Source organism: Molossus molossus, unplaced genomic scaffold (assembly GCF_014108415.1).
Source record: "Molossus molossus isolate mMolMol1 unplaced genomic scaffold, mMolMol1.p scaffold_m16_p_3, whole genome shotgun sequence".
Lineage (NCBI taxonomy): Eukaryota > Metazoa > Chordata > Mammalia > Chiroptera > Molossidae > Molossus > Molossus molossus.
In genome coordinates, this window is record NW_023425366.1 from 123,766,404 (window position 1) to 123,785,646 (window position 19,243).

The window sequence follows — 19,243 nt, forward strand, 5'->3', positions numbered from 1 at the left end:
TTTCCCTCAAGTTCTCCAAAGCCCCAACTTCTAGACCCTGCCATCCAGGATGCCACCAGACTCCATCAGAGGAGAGTGGCTCCTGTCCTTCCTCCAGTCAGCCCAGCGTGCCTCTCTCTGGTCCTCCTGCCTAGTTGGAAGGCTCATCTCCAATATTGTCCTTAAGAGTGTGAAACACAAAATGAAATAACTTGGGGACAGCTGGTGTTTATGTCTTCCTTCCCCCTTATGAAAACAGCCACTTGGTCCATGAGCCAACTCTCAGCATTAAAGGGGACCTACACCTTACCAATCAGCACCATCCCAGGCTTCTGGCTACAGATGGAGCCAATCAGGTCACTTAAGGACTTTGCTGGGATTTTTGCTGTTGAGGTTGCTGGAGATGCCAGGAGCCTGAGCATGAAGTGAACCTTCTAAAAATCTTTGAAGCCAAAGCAAAGGGAAGGAGAGGCTCGATCCAGTCATGCTTGAAGTCATTAAAACCACAGCTCAATACTCTTTAAATACAAGTAACACTATCACCTGCCACTGAACAGTCCTTACTACATACTTTAGAAAGCATGAGTCCTGGGGTCTGTTAGAATAACCAACAGTTTATTAAAAGCTTGCCATGGGGCTCTGTGCCAGCCCCGTAGCTGGGAGGGGCTCCCATGACTGCCCCCAGACCTGGGAGCAGCCCCTTCCAAGGTCCTTCCCTTGTTCCCCTGCCCCAGCTCTGATCTCAATTTAAAAAAAAGAAAAAAGACAAGACGGCACAGGACGTCAGACGGCAACGGGGGAATGGAGAAACCCAGGCATCCTGACCCCAAGACCCCATCCTGATCTGTCTTCCTAGGAAGGCTTTTTTTCCTCCTTTACTCCCCAACCTAGACCCTAGACTTGCTCTGCCACATCCCAGGTCTGGGGGGCCCGTGTCCCCAATCCATGACCCCATTGCAGGGGGTAGTATAGTTCTCTGAATATAATATATCTAGACCCACCCTTCCCCTCCCCCAGGGGACTAGATGAATATTTGACACACATATCTCCCTCCTTTTCCGAGGCTGTGATGGAGAGAGACCCTGGCACCATGGTGGGGAGGCAGGGGCTCCTAGTCAGCCTGGAGGCACCTATGCCCAAGCTGACCCTGGGCCACTGGCCAGCCCAAGAAGCTCATGAGATGAGGAGGTTTGAGGGGAGCTGGAACCAACATCCTGTCCCCCACCCTTAGGTGGGCCTCAAGCTCACAGCCCTCCAGGATCAGGCTCCACCCACCCCTGCCCCTTCATTTGCTTATCCACCTTGTACTTCAGGAATAGAAGTGGGAGGAACCATTGAGGATGTGGGAAGCAACACTGGTGCTGCGGCTCAGAGGCCCAGGCACAGCGGCAGCAGGTGGGCCCACATTGTCATTGCCACTGCCCCCCGAGGCTGCCCGTCGCAGGGGTTGGGGGCTGTTTCTTAGCAGTAGCAGGGCTCCACCACGGGGTGTCCCACTCTGTGCTGGGGGCCCCAGCCAGTTTGGGGGGCCGGGGGGAGCCAGCAGAGAGGGCTGACGCCAGGCTGGGGGGGGCATGCCAGGTGGAGGAGGGCCATGGCTCCAGTGTGCCCCTGAACGGGGAACAGGGCGGGAGGGCCAGGCAGGGGCAGGGGGCGGAGCGGGATAGCCCTGGGCAGCAGCCTCGGCTGGGATGCCCCCCAGAGCCATACTGGAGAAACCCAGCCTCATGCTCTCAGCATCGAAAGCCTCGATCTCACGGGCCTGCCGCTCAAGCAAACTCCGGATTCGCTCGGAACGCCCTGTTTGCAGGGCCAGCAGCTCCTCTTCCACCTGGGACACCCAGAATAGAGATTAGAGAGTCTAGTGAGGGCAGGAGGACTGTCCTCCCCACCCCATCCTGGAGGCCAAGCCCTCTTACCCGCTGCTCCAGCAGTGCCCGCCTCAGAGCTACTCTCTGCTCCAGCTCTCGCAACTCCCTCTCGTGTTGACTCTCTGTGCGGATCTTGATCTTACTCTGATAAGCATTGAGCAGCTCCAGTTCCTGTTGAAGCTGCTGTCGAAGGGCCTGAAACTCTGCCTCTTGGGTCTCATCAAGCCGCAGCTGGAGAATAGGAAGAACTAGTTTTAGGGGCCTCCTCCCCAACCCCCACAATCCTCCCCTGCCCCAGGTAGGCCTGGGCCCTAAAGTTTCAAGAAGCAGCCAGTGTCAACATCTACCAAAATGAAAGGTCGTCATACCCTGTGACACAGCAATTACACTTCCAGGAATTTATCCCCAAGGTATACTTGCACATGTGCTCGGAGGTGTTCACTGAAGCGTTGTAATAGCAAAATACTGGAAACAACCTAAATGTCCACCAATAAGGGATGGGTTAAATAAATTATGGTATATCCATACCATAGAAAATTCTATGCTGTTAAAAAAATGAGATATGTGTACTGACATGAGAAGATGTCCAAGAAATATTAGGTGGAAAAGAAGTTAATGAACAGTATGTAAAGTATGATTCCATTCTTGTTTAAAAGTAGCTTTTCAAATATGCATAGGAAAAATCTAGTACAATGAATTATTAATAACTGTTACCTCTGAGAGGTAGGATTGGGTGAAAAAATGGCAACAAATAGTGTTACTTTTTATACGTGTGTATATTTTAAGTGGCCCATTGCAGTGTTATTTATGTGTAATCACTTTTAGAACAGCAACCTTCAAAATCTTCCAGAAGCCCCGGCCGGTGTGGCTCAGCAGTTAGAGCGTCGGCCCATGGTCCAGAGAGAACTGGGTTTGGTTCCCGCTAAGGGCACGTGCTTCGGTTGCAGTTTGTCCCTGGCACTGGTTGGGGTCGTGTGGGTGGCAACCAGTTGATGTGTCTCTCACGTTGATGTTTCTCTCTCTCTCTCTCTCTTCCTTCCTCTCTCCCTCTTGGTCTATCTGAAGATGAATGCTAAAAGTGTCCTCAGATGAGGATAAAAGAAAAAAAAATCTTCCAGAAGTCTGAGAAAATTGGCCTGAGGGCTACAAGCATTTTGATTTGCTCCCTGTTCACACATTAACTCAGGCTCAAGAAAAAATTACAGCCACTTGGTGGTTCTTGGTAGAGTAGGCAGGCTGGCTTTGTCAAAACCTTAAGAAAATACTCAAGAGAGATAAAACCATTGTGGAGAATACTAACAGTGGAAGATTATCTGAGTTACCCTGGAACAAAAAGCCCCTTCTCTGTCCACCCACCTCCACCATTTTCACTGCCCACAACCAAGTGGGAAATAGAGGCCAACCTCCACCATGCTCCCTCCCTGGACCCCAGGCCTCACCGCCTGTGAGCTGAGCATCTCTGAGATGGACTGGTCATATTGCTCGGCTAGGATTGCCAGCTTGCGGGTCTGTTCTTCCTTGAGCCGCTTAAGGAGGCTCTTGTGCTGAGCTTTGGGCGTGGTCTCCAGCAAGTGTGCCCGAAGAGCCTTGTACTGCCGAGTCTGGATCTTACACGTCTCCTGGAACTGCTTCTTGATCTGCAGCTCCTTAGACTATGCAGTGGATGGACCGAGGGGAAACGGGGGCAGGGGAGAGGGAGAGGAGGAGAAGGAAGAGGAGGAAAAGGAGGAAGAGGAGGAGGAGGAGGAGGAAGAACAATCAGGGGAGAAGGGGAGAAGAGAGAGAGGAGGAGAGGAGACAGAAACAGAGACAGGGAGAGGGAGAGAAACAGAAAACATGTTAGACAGAGGGGGTGGGGAGAACTGTATACAGACAGACATGGAGAGATGGGATTGTGTTCAGAGAGATCAGGAAGATTCTCAATGGGCAAGAGATGCAAAGAAAACAAGATAGGTTCCAAGAGCATGTCCACAGAGTTGGGTGGGAAATTCACAAGAAACAGGAGGAGAATTCATGGACAGGGAACTGAAAATCTTTAGAGTACTGAGAGCATACAAAAGGCTTTGACCGTGCAAAGAGAAAATATGACCTAGAGATACAAACATGTGGGCAGACACAGAATGTGTGTAAGAGGAGTGAGAAAACCAAGTCACACAACACACCCATGGAGGAGAGCAACACAGCTAAAGACAGAGGAAGGCCCAGGTTCAGCACCTCTGGGTGGGAAGGAGGGAAAGAGGATAAGCACCAAGCTGAGAAATGGATAAGAATAGGTGGCCCTATCTCAGGCCACATAAGGCAAAGGGGTAAAGGAGTGGCCAGAAAGGGCCTGACAAGTTCAGTGGGCCAGCAGCTGCCACCCTGGCCAGATCTCCACATTCCAGCCAGCCCCTTATACACTCAGCTCCCACTCCAAGCCCACAACCAATCCCATTTCCACAGCCCCCATACTCTCTGCCTGGCCCCAGAAACGCACCACCCCCTACTGTAGAAGGTTTCCAGTCCCATCCCCCAGCCCTCTAGGATAATGCCTGATGCCAGGGGAGAAATTCAGCTCCCAGAAAGAAGGGAACCACATAGGGAACAGGCTGGGAGACACTGCAGGGAATGAGGACAAAAGGACCCGGAACCTAAGGACTCTTAAGGACTCCACAAATGGGAACCATGGGACCAAGAAGTTATGTCAAAGCTCACAGAGGTCCAGACCCCCAAGCTGGTGGTGGTCATGATGCAACAAAGCTATGACGGCAGAGAGGATGAGGCTGAGGAGTGAAAGGGGTTGAGATAATGTAGATGGAGGTGAAGAGGTCATGGAACTGGGGGGCCAAGGGTCTGGATTGGGGGCATACCAGGGAGGCTAGGCAGCAGGACAAAGCAGACAGAGGCAGCCTGGGCCAAAGGTACAGTTCCGCTCAGATATTTTATTTGTGTTTGTCTTTTTCTTTTTTTGATGGGGAAAGGGGACAGGTTGGAAGGGAGACAGAAAAACAAAATCAAAGAGAGAAAAAAAAAACATGACTCTTCCCACCCACCACCACACCCGGCCCCAGGCCTGAGTCGATGAGGGTGAGGATGAGCACAAACACAGCGGGAGAACAGCAATAACTTAGGGTGGGGGAGGAGCTTCAGGAGAACACAAAGTGTAACTTCTGAGCTGCATAGTGGAGGAGGCTGCCTTTCTAGAGGTCCAAAGGGCTGGGGGGTGGGTGGGGAGGTAGGGAAGCATACTGAGGAAGGAGGGGTGAAAGGGAGGACTAGGACTGCAGAATCTTCACTGAGTAGTGGGAGATAAAGTGCTCAATGCTCTAGATTTGGGCTGGTGAAGAGCTAGAGTTGGTCACCTCCAGGGAGGCAGGACCCGGGACTGCCGAGTTCGCGATCTCCGCCCAGCCAGAGTTCCTGGTAATGGTTGGCGGGAGGCAGGGGGCCCTAACCTGCGCTGGCTGCGTGGCAGCAGTCGGGGGATACGGCTGGGCCGTTCACCCCGAAGCAGGCCCCAGCTGGCCAGTGTGTGGATAGCCCAGGGAGGCAAGCGGGAGGCCAAACCCTGGCTGGCTCGTGCCAGGCGCCAGTTCCAGCCCTTGCACAGGGCCCAAAACCTTGCCAATAGGGCTAGTGGGTGTCGGGCAGCACGGAAATTACTCCGCCGAGGCCCAGGGACAGGCAGTCGGCTGCGGAAGCCATCCTTGTTGGTTTTGGGATAGAGTGCAAATAGACTCCGGTCTCCCACAGCCCCACAGCCCTGTAGGGCTCTAAAAGCCATCGGTGATAGGCGCAGCAGAGCCCACAACCAGAGCCGAGAGATGCCCCGGCGAATCCGAGGTCCTTGCTGCCGCACCCATTTGCCCCCAGCTGCCATAGCTGCCAGAGGTAGAGCCAGGCCTGGCCAGGCTAGGAGCCAGGAGGCCCCAAGGCCCAGAGGAACACCCATAAGGCCTCGGCGCCAGCTCAGACCCAGAACAGCCCCCAGTGCAGTGCCCTGGGCCAGGAGTAAGAACAGACTCGGGGGCAGATGCAGAGCTGTACAAAGAAGTAGGTAGGAGGCCCCCAGGCCCACCAGCCCCACCTCAAGGGCTAGCAGCGAGGCCTGCAGGCCACCCCCACCCTGGGCCGCCAGCAGTGGGAGCAGCAGCAAAAGTAGTAGGGGCAGGAGGCCAGAGGAGGACCCCACTGCAAAGGAAAGGCCGGCCAGGAGGCCATGGGACAGGAGTCCAGCGAACTGGCTAGCAGGGCCGGTCCTCAGATATGTTGGAGGGGGTTCAGGAGGGATGTCTGGTGAGGGACAGCCATCTCCAGGATCCCTTGGGGTCCTAATTGGAGCCCTCTCTTCCTCTTCTTCCTCCTCCTCAGGGACTGGGGTCAGTGTTGGGCCCTGGACCCAGCCAAGCTCAAATTCCTCATCCAGAAGGCTCCCATCTTCCTTTTCCCACAACCTCCATGCCCCGGCCACCTCCTGGCCCACAATGTTCCTCTCTTGAGGTGCCAGAGATGGGACTCTAAACTCCCCTATCTCCTCCTCAGGAAGACCCCAAACTTCCTCATCAACCGAATTCCTATGTTTTTGTGGACTGGGACTAGGGGTTCCTGATTCTTCCCCCAATATCCTCTGCTCCTCTGGTTCCAAGGTAGCCCCTTCCTTTCCCAGAATCCTTCTCTCTGGAACTGCTTCCTCCTCCTCTCCCAGAATTCTTTGGTCCAGGACTGCCTCCTGGCCAGATGAACAGGCCTGCTCTTCTCTAGGGATGCCTGTGCTGGGTGGTCCCAGAGCCCCAGGAATGGGGAGCGAGAGGCCCGGGGGACGCTGGCCTGCACGTACTTTGAGGCTCTTGGGCTGTTGGCGAACCTGGGCCGCATGCTTCTGCCGCAACTCTTGCTCACGCCGCTTGTTGTACTCCAGCTGGTTGCCCAGCTCAGTCTGGTGCTGCAGGCGGGTGAGCTCTGCCCTTGTGCGCTGTACAGCCTGGAGCTGTCGTAGCTCCAGTTCCCGTGTGGCCTCATGCTGCCGCAGCAGCAATGCACACTCCAAGTCCTTCTGGGTCTGTTTCTTGTTCAAGTCCTGAAGCAGAAGAAAGGCAGGGCCCAGAGCCTAGTCAGGAAGCCTTGTTTATGTCAAGGAAGTGAGAGCCTCAAAACTCCTTGGCAGAGGAGTGAGGATGAGGAGATGAAGTGTGTAGATGAATGGTATAAGGGAGCCAAACTCCTGGCTGGCCTGGAAACGGAATCCTAAGGGAACTCTAGAAGGGTCTGTCTGATGGGCATGAGAAGCAAAAAGGTGTTCGAGAAGCAGAACCATAACATAAAGGAAGGCAGAGAATAAAGACTACCATAAGTGAGGCAAATGAAAAAGGGTGCCTGGGATCCGGGAGGGGGTTGGGGGAATGGGGTGACCCACCTCTCGCAGCAGATCCTGGTCCAGGCTGTGACGAGCCAGCAGCATCTTGCGCTTGTACTGGCGACACTGCAGCTCAAAGTATTGGCGCTGCCTCCGTAGCAGCCCTGCCTCCTCCTCCGCCTGGCACTGCTGTAGCTGCTCCTTCTGCCGCAGAAGCCATTCAGCCTTCTCCCGCTTGGGTGTGCTGGGGTTCTCCTGGAGCTCCTGGGCAAGGGCAATGAGGAGAGCATGGTGGTCAGGGCCTGCCTTGCCCACCACCAGGCCCTCCCTATCCACTGCTGTAGTCTATACCACCTCCTTTAGCTGCTCCTTCCGAAGTTTGTAGGTTCTCTTCTGTGCCTCCAGCAGGGCAGCCAGCTCCTTCTTTTGCTGCCCAAGGATGTGCTGCTGGAACTTCCGCTCCTCAGCCTGGGCAGCCCGCACCTCCTTCTCACCAATGGCCTGGTGCCGCCGTGACAGCTTTTCTGCCTCAGCCCCGAAGCCAGCCCGCTGTGCCTCAAGCTCCCGTTGCAGCCGTGCACTGTGTTCCTCACGTTCACCCCTCAGTCGTGACTCCAGGGCCAGCAGTTGTTTCTGGTGCTGTCGTCGCATCCGTTTATAGCCACTTAGCTGCTCCCGCAGAGCTGAGTCCTGCTCATGCTCCTGAATCTGGCGACTGACCTGAGCAGGAGAGAGGATGAGAAGAAGATTTCAGCCCTGGCCCCCATTTTATTAACACACAGTCTTCATGCTTTATGGAGAAAGAACTTGGGTTTTAATTCTCATTTGGTACCTTCGACACACATGCTCTGCCACTTACTAACCAAGAAATTTCAAGTAAGTTAAGGATGCTAAGCTTCAGTTTCCTCATCTATTAAATGGGGCAATAATACTTCCACATAGAGGGCTGTGGAGATTAAATTTGATACATACGTACTAGTGTCTAGAACACTCTGAACCAGTAAGTATTGGCTTCATTCCCCTTCAGCAAACACTGAGGATTATTACAGCCCAAGGACAGAGCCAGGATCTTGGCCATGAGATATTGGAATAATAAGAACACTGGGCCTGGATGTCCTCATTTGAGGTTTGAGCTCAGGTCCATTGTCAAGGGGCTACATCAGTGGAGCCCAAATTTGTCCAGGTGGCCAATCTCCTGGATGTCTCAGACTTTTCTGCACAGTACCTGAAAGAACCAAGCATCGCCGGATCTGACGAGTTGTCCTAGCAGAACCAACCAACCACATGCAGAGACCACAAGAACATATTAGATCAATCAGTAGCCTCTAAGGGGGTTGTTGGCGCTTGCAGCTAAGCAGGAATGTAATTTAAATACTTATTAAAGGTATGGGTAAAGATCATCTGTTATAAAAAGTCTACCCACTTTTCCCTGTCAACTAAGAAAAAGATTGCTATGTGACTTAATTTTAGGAAAAAACCAAGGTCCTGCTTATATCAAAGGTGCTTGGGCAAACAGGCCCTCTGAGTCACGGCTGCCTCGTCTCTCAAATGAGATCATATGTGCTCCCTCCCAGAGGGGCTGGATTAATTATAGGCATGTGTATGGGCCTGAGAACCAATTACTGGTCTGAAGCAGACACCTGAACACTACCCTTGCCCTCCACAAGCACAGAATCCAGCACACCTGTCACATGCTGTTCAGGAGCAGCACAGCACAGGGATGTAAAGCACCCAGTTGGCCAGGAGCCTGGAAAGGCACCCCAGCAGATGCTATTTAAGCCCAGCCACAAATATGGGGTAAGAGTTTGCCAACCCAGGAACATCCAATGTGTTCAATTCCCTAGAAGTCTGTGACTTCCAGGGGATTGGCCACATTGGGCAGGATAACAAAAACAGTCTGTTAAAAGGAGATAGGGTTGAGGTGAAGAGAAAGCGAGAGACAGCAACCAAAAGTGAAGGTAGAATCTGGACTAGGTCATGTGCCACAAAGAGAAAATCAATTCTGGACTTAGATAGTTTGGGGCTTCCAGCCCGGGGGAGGATGGCTATACTTACCAGGGAGGCTGTACGGATGGTGGCAAAGTGGTCCCGGTTGCGGCAATAGGCCCGGCGGCGAGCAGAAGAGGTGGCAGAGGTGGGAGCTGGGGCTGCAGGCTGCTGGAGAGGGCCTGGGGTCAGCTCTGGCTGGTAAGGGTCATCATACAGGTTGTCAGAGCCCTGGATGGAAGGTGGAAAGGATGCCCCAGGCTCAGAGGCCACTGGGCCCAAAGGGAGTTCCCTGGAAACCCAGTCAGGATTTGGAGAAGCAGACATGCTTGGGAGGGAGAGCAGGGAACCCAGATGATGCCTGAGCAAGAGAGCTGGGGCTGGCCTTGCTGCTGTCAGGCCTACTAAGGGTGAACTGCATACCGGCAGTCGGTGGATGATGGAACTATGGGAGGTAACTGTGTGCTCCCCCTCCTGCATCATGGCCATCTCCCGTGCTTCAGGGCCTTCCTCTTCCTCTTCCTCTTCTTCCTCTTCCTCCTCTTCCTCCTCATTGTCTGAGGCATCTGCTAGGCTGTTGACTGAGCTGCTCTGACTGGAGGCGCTGATGGACATGCTGGGCACTGAGTGGCTACTCTCTAGACTGGTCAGCGTCCCAGCCCGGTGCATGTAGGGCTCCGCCTCCTGTAGACAGTGCGTAGGCTGTTGGGCAGGGAAGGGGAAGAACAAGGGGTGTGTACATGGAGGTAGCACAAGGAGACAATGGGTGTGAGGAGGTTTGGGGAAGGGAGTCCAAGCAGCTGCTAGGAGGCAAGTACAACATAGTGGTAAAGGGTGGCAGGGCAAGCTGGGTCACCTCCTCCTCCTCTGGGGCCTCAGCACCCGGGCCATTGGGTGCCTCTTGGAACAGTATCTTCTTCATCTTGCGGTACTGCAGGTTGTCCAGCTCCCGAACAGCATCCTTGGTCCTCTGAATCAGGTCCATAATGACTGTGGGTGGCCGCTCCCGGAGCACAAAGCGATGCTGGGGAAAAAGAATACTGAGGCCTGCTGCCAAGCACCCCCACGACCCTCAATATCCTATGGGTGCTGGAGGTCCCTCTAGCCTGAAGCCATCACAGGTAGATGCTGGCCTTGTCCCATCCCTTCATCCCACATTAATTTTCACCATCCAATCTCTACTCCTAGTCTTTTGTTCCTTCAGCTATGACTGACAGGCAAAAACAGTCAGATCTGGATTCTAGTCCAGGTCCTCTAGCAAAGTGCTGCATGCTCCAGAGAGGTCACGAGGCCTCTCTGGGCCTCCTAAGGTATCCCACAATTATAAAACAGCTGTCACACTAGACAATCCACATCAGTTCCCAACTAGGGCTCCTTAGGCCCCCATGGATCTGTGAAGGGAATTTACTTTTTTTTTTTGCATTTATCTTCAGATAGAGTGGCAGAGAGAGGGGGAGGAAGAGAGAGAGAGAGAGAGAGAGAGAAACATCAATGTGAGAGAGACACATTGAGTGGCTGCCACCCACACGACCTCAACTGGGGCTGGGGACAAACTGCAACCGAGGTACGTGCCCTTAGCGGGAACCGAACCCGGGTCTCTCTGGTCTGCGGGCCGACGCTCCAACCGCTGAGCCAAACTGGCCAGGGCATCCTTTACTTTTGATAACTCAAAAAATACCTAAGGGAAATCATACATTTACCCATGACAAGGCTACACAGGCTTTTGGCTCGATTTACATCAGATCAATGTGGTAAACCTGGTTATTGCACAATGACCAGAATTTCTGGCTCGCAATTATATACATTCTTGATTAATAAAAGATGGGAAAACAAATTATTAATAAATAAAGGCAGTATGGTAGACAAAATCTAGCAAAACACTAAGTCCATGGGGTACAGGGACGGGGATGGGAATTCATAAATGAAGCTCTTGGTGGAGAAAAAACTGAGAATCACTAATTCCATTGAGGGATTTCTTGTGGCCCTAACAAGCTACAGTTCTAGGAGAATACCAGGCCAGTGAGCCCTCACCTTCAGAAGAACCTCTGAGGTTGGTCTGTCTTGAGGGATTTTCTGAAGACAGGAGTCGACAAAATTCCGGAAGTATTCAGACCTAGTAGTCACAGAAAGGAGCAGGGGGCATGAGTCAGGCAGCCTTACCCTATGGCCTAAACCCTGGGCCCAGAAATCCAAGTCCTTACCAGTGTCCTGACTGAAGGACAGGGGACTCGTTCTGTGCAATGTGGTATAAGGCACTCATCGCGTTCATGTTGAATAGCGGTGGTTTCCGTTCCGCTACAGAGAAAGGTCAAGTGGGAGAAAGTGAGAGGTGGAAGGTGGGTATAGGAGACTGGAATGGAAATCAAAAGACCTGGGTTCACATTCCAGCTCCCTGACCTCCTTGCTACATGACCCTGAGCAATTCACATAATCTTGATATATTCCCTCGGTAAAGTGCAATACCCATCCTCTCCCCGACAAAGGTGGAATAGGGATCAAAGAAAATAATACATGCTAAAACACCAAAGAAGGCAGAACAAAGCACATTCAGTTATCAGCCCAACTAATATTTATTAGGTGCCAAATGAGAGCAAAAAGTTTGCTAAGTATTATGGGGAAGATAAAAAAAAAAAACAAGAGATAGGTCCTGTCCTCAAGGAACTTCCAATCTGACAGGAAAGATTAAATAGGACTGGATAAATAATATCAAGTTTAAACTGTTAACTGGCACAAGAAGGAGACAGGTAAAAGGCTGGGAAGCTGGGTGTATGGTGGGCCTTCAAGCCAGCACATTAGCAGGGGATTGATGGAAGGTCTGTTGGAAAAAGGGATATTGGAGCTAGGCCTTAGATTAGAAACTGCAAGCCAGGAGCCCCTTGTGGCTCAGACAAATGTTTTGTGTTGTTCATATTTTTGGCCTACACATTAATTTTTAAATTAAATTCCACATAACAATTAAATAATAATAACCTAAATCTCCAGTTTTCTCTTCAAAAATCAGATCTGGTGAACTAGAGCCTATATTCCTGCATAACAAAGGGCTGGAGCTAAAAAGTAGCAATCTTCAGTTTGCTATAATCTCCATATTGCTTCTATCAGTTGCTATTTATCATCAGGATTGATGTGTTTTTTGTTTAATAGTAAATATTTCTCTGTATCCATGTCTCTACGAAAACCAAGGAATAAACTGACAGCTCTAGATTTTTCTTATACCTGGCCTGATAGTTATATCACGCATCTGACTGTGGCCTCAAAATGGTAAACATAGACATGCAGAGATGGACATGTACAAATTTCTGCCCTTGGGCAGGGGGTACAATATAAACCAAGGCAAGAAAGTGGAAAAGTTCATGACACACGAGGGTGGAACTCATGTAGGGGAAAGCCAGACTTAAGGAAGCAGAACCTTTAGCTTAGTGTAAGAAAAGATGGAGATTACTTCAGTCTTGAAAGCAATAGGGAGCCACTGATGGCTCTGAGGAGGGGGATGAAACAACAGAGCTTGGGCAGATTTTTGTGACATGAGAGACTGTACTGCAGGAAAAGATTACTGCAAAAGTTGCTAATAAGAGTAACTAACAGCATCTCTTTCTTGGACAACTATTCTGTGCTTGGCATCCCATTGGAGGCCTTACAAACATTATCTCATTAAATAATTCAGACTGACAAAGATGAGAACCTTGCCATGGCTTCAAGGCCTCATGAACCCACTGGAGCCTAACCCTCTGTCCATATCACTCACTGCTCTTTGCATTACTACAGTATTCCAAATAACTGAAGTTAGTCTCAGCTCCCCATGCCTGTTCTTACCTGTCTGGAATGCTCTTCCCTACAGTCTTCAAACTGCTATTTGCCTTGTGGTTCTGTTTAGACATCCCTGCTACAAGGAGACCTTAGCCTCTAAACTAGGTCAAATCCCTTGTTTTAGAGTTCTACTATTCCTTTAATGCTGCTCATTCAGCTCTTATCACATTGAAAGAGAATATGCCTGTTTCCCCAACTTGAATATAAATTCCATGAAGGCAGGAGCCTCACGCACTGCTATACTCCCAGAACCTACTAGCATAGCACATGGTATACTGTGGGTACTCAAAAAAGGTTTAGAATTACAGTATTACACAGAAAGAGATGAATGCTATGAAATCTTTAGTTACAAGAACTGGCAGAATTTGACAGCTGCCTATATTGAGGATCAAAGGTAGAGTCAAAATTGACTGGAGCTTGGAGACCTCAAAGGATGGTATGGTATGGGGATAGTAAGAGAAAGAGAAGGGAGTGTAGAGAAAAGAGAATGAGGGAGCAGTAGGGAGGATGTCCTTACCCAGCTCGATGCAGGTTATCCCCAACGACCAGACATCCACCTTGCCATCATACTGCCCTTCATCCATTGCCAGGATCACCTCCGGAGCCATCCTGGGAGAACGGTCAGGAGAAAAGGCTAATTACCCACCCAGATCCTGTGAACTCCTGCTCCCAACTTCTTAGGACCTCTCTCCACTTACCACCACTCCCACTCACCAGTACGGGGTGCCCACAAAGGAGTTGGCAGGTGCCATGATGGATGCGGAGCCAAAGTCCCCCAGTTTTACCAAGCCCGGCTCTGACAGCAGGATGTTTCCAGCTTTCACATCCCTGCCAGAGATGCAAAGCACAAGAATAAAACATGCATCTCAGGAAGGCTGGACAGGAGCTATAGTACCAAGTTTCCAAGAAGGGTGCAGCCCAGCTGAACGAAGAGTGGTGCAGACAGCAGCCCCCTCCCTCCCAGCCATCATCAGTGCTACTTGTACCTATGGATCATATTGTGGGAATGCAGATAAGCCAGGCCCTGAAGGGCCCCATGGGTCACAGCTGCAATCTCCACCTCCTGAAGGGGCTTCTTATGCACTGGGGAGGAAAAAAACATCAAACTGAGGGAGCTCAAAGGTGGAACTGGAACAAGCTCCCCTTAACATTTCCCCTACAGCTTCACTGCTCTCCTCCCACTTGTTGGACAATTACTTACCTTCTAGAAGGTCAGAAGCTGAGCCCAGGCAATACTCCATCACCAGCTAAGGAAGGGTCAAGGGTCAGAGATCAGCAGAATTGGCCACCCCTGGCCCATCTCCCTTGGGCAGAGATCCAAAACAGAGAGCTTCCTCACTCTATCCTCCACTTAGGCAATGCCACGAGGGTATTGAAAGGGAGGAAGTACAACTTGAGAAAATGAGGGGTTTGGGGAGAGTCCCTAGAGTTAGAGCCTCTCCCATCTGAATCTCTTGAAAGCCCCATTCAATCTCCAGCTCTTCCAACTCATGTGCCCCTTTCTGTTAATGGTCTATGTCACTCTTCAAACCAACCTCTCCTTCTGGACAGACACTGCTGCTCATGGCTTTGTCTGAGAAATAAAGAGACTGGGAGAAATTCCCTCCTTCCCAAGATCCCCACACCGGTACTCTGAACAGAGCACACTTAAGAGACTAGACCAGGGTAAGGATGGGCCTGAGTGGGGGCCAAAGATCAGGTCAGAGTCAGGGGGACGGCTCACCCAAGCTGTGTGTTCCCTCAGGTAACAGCCCCGGTACTGAATGGTATTGGGATGCCGGAGCTTCTGTAGGAACCGAACCTCCTTGATGATGTCCTGCCACTTCTGGGAGGCGGTCAAGGGGAGGAGAGGCTTACTCAGTCTGCATTTTGAGACTGGGGTCTCCTGCCCCCTACCCAATCTTGTTAAGCCTGACCTACCTCATTTGACTGTTTCCCACTGTAGGACATCTTCTTGATGGCCACCACCTCATTATTCCGGACATCCCGGGCCTAGAGGACCAGACCAGAAGGTGGTAAAGGCATCCAGTGAGAACTGGGCAGCGGGAAGACTTGCTAGCACAGGAGAGGGCAGAAAAGGCTGGTGTGGTGTAGTAGTGTAGAGAACTGTTTGGGGGTCCACAGAGGAAAGAATGTAGTCCCCATCTCTATCCCACCATCCCAATCCCCAACTCACAAAGTACACAGCTCCAAAGCTGCCATGGCCAATTTCCCGAAGGTCAGAGAAGAGCTTTTCGGGGTCATCCTTGAAAAAGAGCTCAGCCACATCAGGGTCCTTCAGGCTCCCAGCCCGGCCCCCAGCTGGCATGGTGGCCCCTGAGGGCCCTGAGAATGGGGCCTGACCTAAAGAATGGAAATAGGACCCTTAGAGCAAGGATGGGGCTCCAGAGAGAGGAAGGGATCCCTCAAATTTCTGCCTTCTCTAGTTCCCTGAGGAGGGGTAGGCACTGCTGAGGAAGGGCAGGGGGAGATTAGGAACAACATCAAAGCTCCAAAAAAATGAAGTTGCCCTGGCAACCAGAGCACAGGAGCCGGAGTCCCTAAAACTGCTAGGAAGACTGAGAGCTAAGCATCCTCACCACCCCCTCAACCCTCAACAAGTTCCATTTCCCTATAACCCCTACTTCCTCCCTCAAGAACAAAAGATACTGCCTCCCCTCCAGGTCCCCAAATCCCCAAGTGTTCTATCCCACAAGTCCCATACTCCAAATTTCCAAGTTCCGTACTTCCGATTCCCCTTAGTATTGAGGCCCCCACCTCCCTCAACCTCTCACACCCTGGAAGAGAGCAGGAAATGGCCAGGCCGGAGGCGGTGGAAATCCGGCCATTGTTAGAAGTGGGTACTGGCCCAGAGGGGCCAGAAGACTCATTCTCAAAAAAGGCTGGGGACACTGTGGCAGGGAGGAGATCTAGACTGGGAAAGACAGGGATAGAAATGGCATCTGGCTTTGGGGGCCTCTCTGTGATCTGGACTGCCTTGCTTGTTCAGTCCAATTGCATAGGCATCACACAGATACAAGGCATTTGTAGTGTACAAATATTTATTGAGCATGTGTAGCAACACCTTACACGCATTCTCTCATTCATTCCTCACCACAATCTTATGAAGTTATTACTATTACCCCTATTTTGCAGATGAGGAAGGAGGCTCAGAAAGGTTAAGTGACTTTCGCAAAATTGGTCTTCTCCACTGTGCTTCCTAAACAGCCCTGTGAAATAAGCAGGGCAGGATCATGATCACCATTTCACAGATGAGGTCACTGAGGCATAGAAAGGAAAGAGGACTTATCCAAGGTCAGAGAACAGGACCTTCTCCTCTCCAGACATGTATGCTCATTACTCTCTCAGCAACTCACTACAAGCTCAACTCCCTCCTGCAGGAAGCTTTCCCTGGACCATTCCAGTGCTTAGGGAGACACCCAGCCAAACACCCAGAGAAAGCTCTTGCATCAAAGCCAAGACCCCCCCCCCCCCCAGGGGATTCCAGGCCAGAATCCTGACTAAGCACTTGTTGGAATTCAGGCACAAAGGAGCCTTCAACAGAGCTAGACTCCTAGGGTAGAGTTCTAGCTCCTTAAAAGAGCCGAACAATTTAGCATGTAATTATATTCTGTCATGCATTGTTTCCCATTGTGTTGTTAATTTTGTCTCCTCAGCCCAACTGGAAGCCGGAGGGCATGGAGCAAGCCCGGCTCTATCTGGTGGGCCCCCAGGGTGCAGAGGGCTCAGAATAGCCTGGGAGATTGATTGATTGCCCTCAGCAGCTCCCAGGCTGCTCAAAGCAGGCCCCTTTCTCCATTCTCCTGTCAGCAACCCTGCCAAGCACCCTTCACCCCAACCACATACCCACACACAAAGGCAGGTGTTCAAAACTTGCCAAAGGAATCTTCTTGACCTCTTTACCAGCTTCCACACAAGAATGCCAACACAGGACCCTAGGCCATACCATATAGGGCCTCTTCCTCAAATAATATCTAACATTTGAGCGACTACCAAGTCTGTACTAAATCATAACCACCTTCTAATATGGACAATATTATCTCCATTCTGCAAATGAGGAAATCCAAGTGTATCTGTCCTTACACGAGCAGTAGTACATTTCATCCTCAATGTACAGCAACAGGGCTTTAGTAAGTTCCTTATACTTGGTTTTTTCTTCAGTAAATGGAATTACAGCAAAAAGTTGTGAAATTTTTAATAGGATCCCATACTTAGTAACACTATGGAGACATTCAGCATATAGCTTTTTCCCTTCCTGCCTCCAGGGTCACCACAACAAGGCTTTCTTTGGGGATCATCCTACCCCAGCAGCTCGGCTTTAACTGTGAAAAGACACCACTGTAGCTATCACTTGTCAGAAGAAAGAGCCTTCTCTGGAACCCAAGCCAAAGAGACTGGGATCACAGTAAAGATGAAGGTCACAGTGGAGAGAAAAATCCACGAGGCAGAATGTAGGAGCCAGAGCCTCCCATCAGGAAAAGCTTCCGAGTATAGCTCTCCTAAAAAGGAAGCTCTTCTTCCTCCCATTCTAAAATCTCACCCCAATTCAAATCCTGATTCTGACAGAGTGACCTTGGGCAACCTCTCTGGGCCTTAATATTCTCAACTGTAAAATGGGAAGATAGCAATAAAAGTGTAAGGGGGGGGGGTGTCACATGAGAGAATGGATGTAAAGCACTTTGTAAATAAATGATATATGAGATTATATGATCACAACAAGAGATTGGAAGGTAACTACATAGCTGAGGGGAAATACTGCCAGGTACCGCCAAACACAAATGCACACGCACACTTCCCTGAAAGGACAAGAAACCCAACCAGACCATGCCTAAAAAAGTAGATAAGCAGACCCACCATGGGGATCAGACACATGGGAATCAACACCCAAGAACAACCAGTTAAAAGGGTTATAATCATGGAAAAGAGGTATTTGTGAGGGGCAAAGTGAACAGAGGAGAAGATCAGAAGGGTGCAAACCCATCTGATTAGCTCAGGCACCTAGGGCGTGAGGCCCGGTGACATCAGAGACCCTGTCACCTGAGGTCCCCCATCAAACAAACGAAATGAAGGGAAGAGGAAGGGGAAGAGGGTGGCAGCAGTAGGCAAGGCTAGCCAGAGGCTGACTACTGGCCCAGCTGGGCTTCCCCATCCTGAAGTGAGGGCCTACCCAGGCCCAACTTCTGAGAAAAGAGCACCCTTTCTTCTCAATGCTAGACACAGGGACCCGCGTCCCTGCACCCCGTGTCTCACCTGGTAGGGGTCACTATGGTGCCCCAGCGCTTCCGACTCCTCCTGGGGTTCTCCAGCGGCTCTGCCAAGCTGGGAGAGGGGCAAGGAGACCTTTCCCCTTGCCACCTCTTCCTCGGCTTTCTCCCTTCCTGGGGGGTGGGCCCGGGAAGCCTCCCCTGGAGGGGAGGGGGTGACAACCTGATCTGACCTCGCGGTCCAGTCCTCCTCCTCGAGGGCGACAGTTGCTGAGTCCCGGATTTCTGATTGTGGGATCTGAACCCCAGATATTTGAACGGGGAGAGACTGAATCTGGTATCTGAACGCGTGGGGAATAAACCCCGGATACTGGTGCACGCAGGGCCCTGAACCCCAGCTATTTGAAACCCTATAAAACAAGAGCCCAGGTTTAGAGAGGTTGGGATCCAAGTCGCGGATATCTTCAATCTGTGGGGCTAATACCCAGATATCTGAGAAGCGAGGGGTCAAGCCCGGAAATTCAATACCGAAACACCAGAGCCCCAGGTCTCCGGCAACGGACAGGGCGCCCACCACTAGGATGTCCGGCCAAATGGCCCCTTCACATCAGGGTCGGAGGGTGACAACCCCACTCCCACCCCGGCCTCCTCCCCTTCTCCTTCTCCCTCCTGAGGGTAGCTGAAAGATTGTAGCTAAGGGCAGTCCCAGCACCCTCTCCCTCTCTCCTCTTCAGTCTCAGCTTCTCGCCGCACCACAACCCGGGTCTCGTCCCGGTCTCCCTCTCCCTCTTCCTCCCAATTCCAAGATGGAGACCGGGCGGGAGCGCGCAGGCGCTGTAGGGATGCCCGACCAAAGGGGGCGGGCCCCAAAGGAAACAGCCCCGCCCCTCTCTCCTTACTGCCGCGGCGAGGGAGATAGGCAGCCAGAGAGCCAGAGTGCGCACGCGCCCCGCCACGCGGACCCTGGGTGGGAGACCGGGAGAAGGGCTAGGCTTGGAGGGGGAGGAGCCCAGCGCGCTTTCAGACAACTGGTGGAGGAGGTGGCTGTTGCGCATGCGTTTGCCCCG

The 19,243-nt window shown here is 51.6% G+C and overlaps 1 protein-coding gene across 6 annotated transcripts; it reads right to left on the reverse strand.

Annotated features, from left to right (window-relative positions):
• Nucleotides 1-10: 10 nt before the first annotated feature.
• Nucleotides 11-19,010, reverse strand: TAOK2 (TAO kinase 2). 6 transcript variants are annotated; one of them, XM_036279950.1, is made up of 19 exons: nucleotides 18,223-19,010; nucleotides 15,149-15,315; nucleotides 14,893-14,964; nucleotides 14,696-14,797; nucleotides 14,174-14,219; nucleotides 13,959-14,055; nucleotides 13,687-13,800; nucleotides 13,490-13,581; nucleotides 11,370-11,463; nucleotides 11,200-11,281; nucleotides 10,025-10,192; nucleotides 9,592-9,870; nucleotides 9,238-9,399; nucleotides 7,537-7,902; nucleotides 7,243-7,446; nucleotides 6,667-6,906; nucleotides 3,290-3,502; nucleotides 1,899-2,081; nucleotides 11-1,810 (listed from the first exon to the last, which is right to left on the reverse strand). In XM_036279950.1, exons 2-19 carry the CDS (start codon nucleotides 15,278-15,280, stop codon nucleotides 1,289-1,291), a joined length of 3,168 nt encoding a protein of 1,055 aa, XP_036135843.1. In that variant the 5' UTR covers nucleotides 15,281-15,315; nucleotides 18,223-19,010; the 3' UTR covers nucleotides 11-1,288. The 6 variants fall into 6 exon arrangements, with proteins under 6 accessions (XP_036135843.1, XP_036135844.1, XP_036135845.1 ...); XM_036279951.1 differs by having other exon boundaries at nucleotides 576-1,810; nucleotides 9,592-9,852; XM_036279952.1 differs by lacking the exon at nucleotides 11-1,810 and adding an exon at nucleotides 2,219-2,326 and having other exon boundaries at nucleotides 1,993-2,081.
• Between the last annotated feature and the right edge of the window lie 233 nt (nucleotides 19,011-19,243).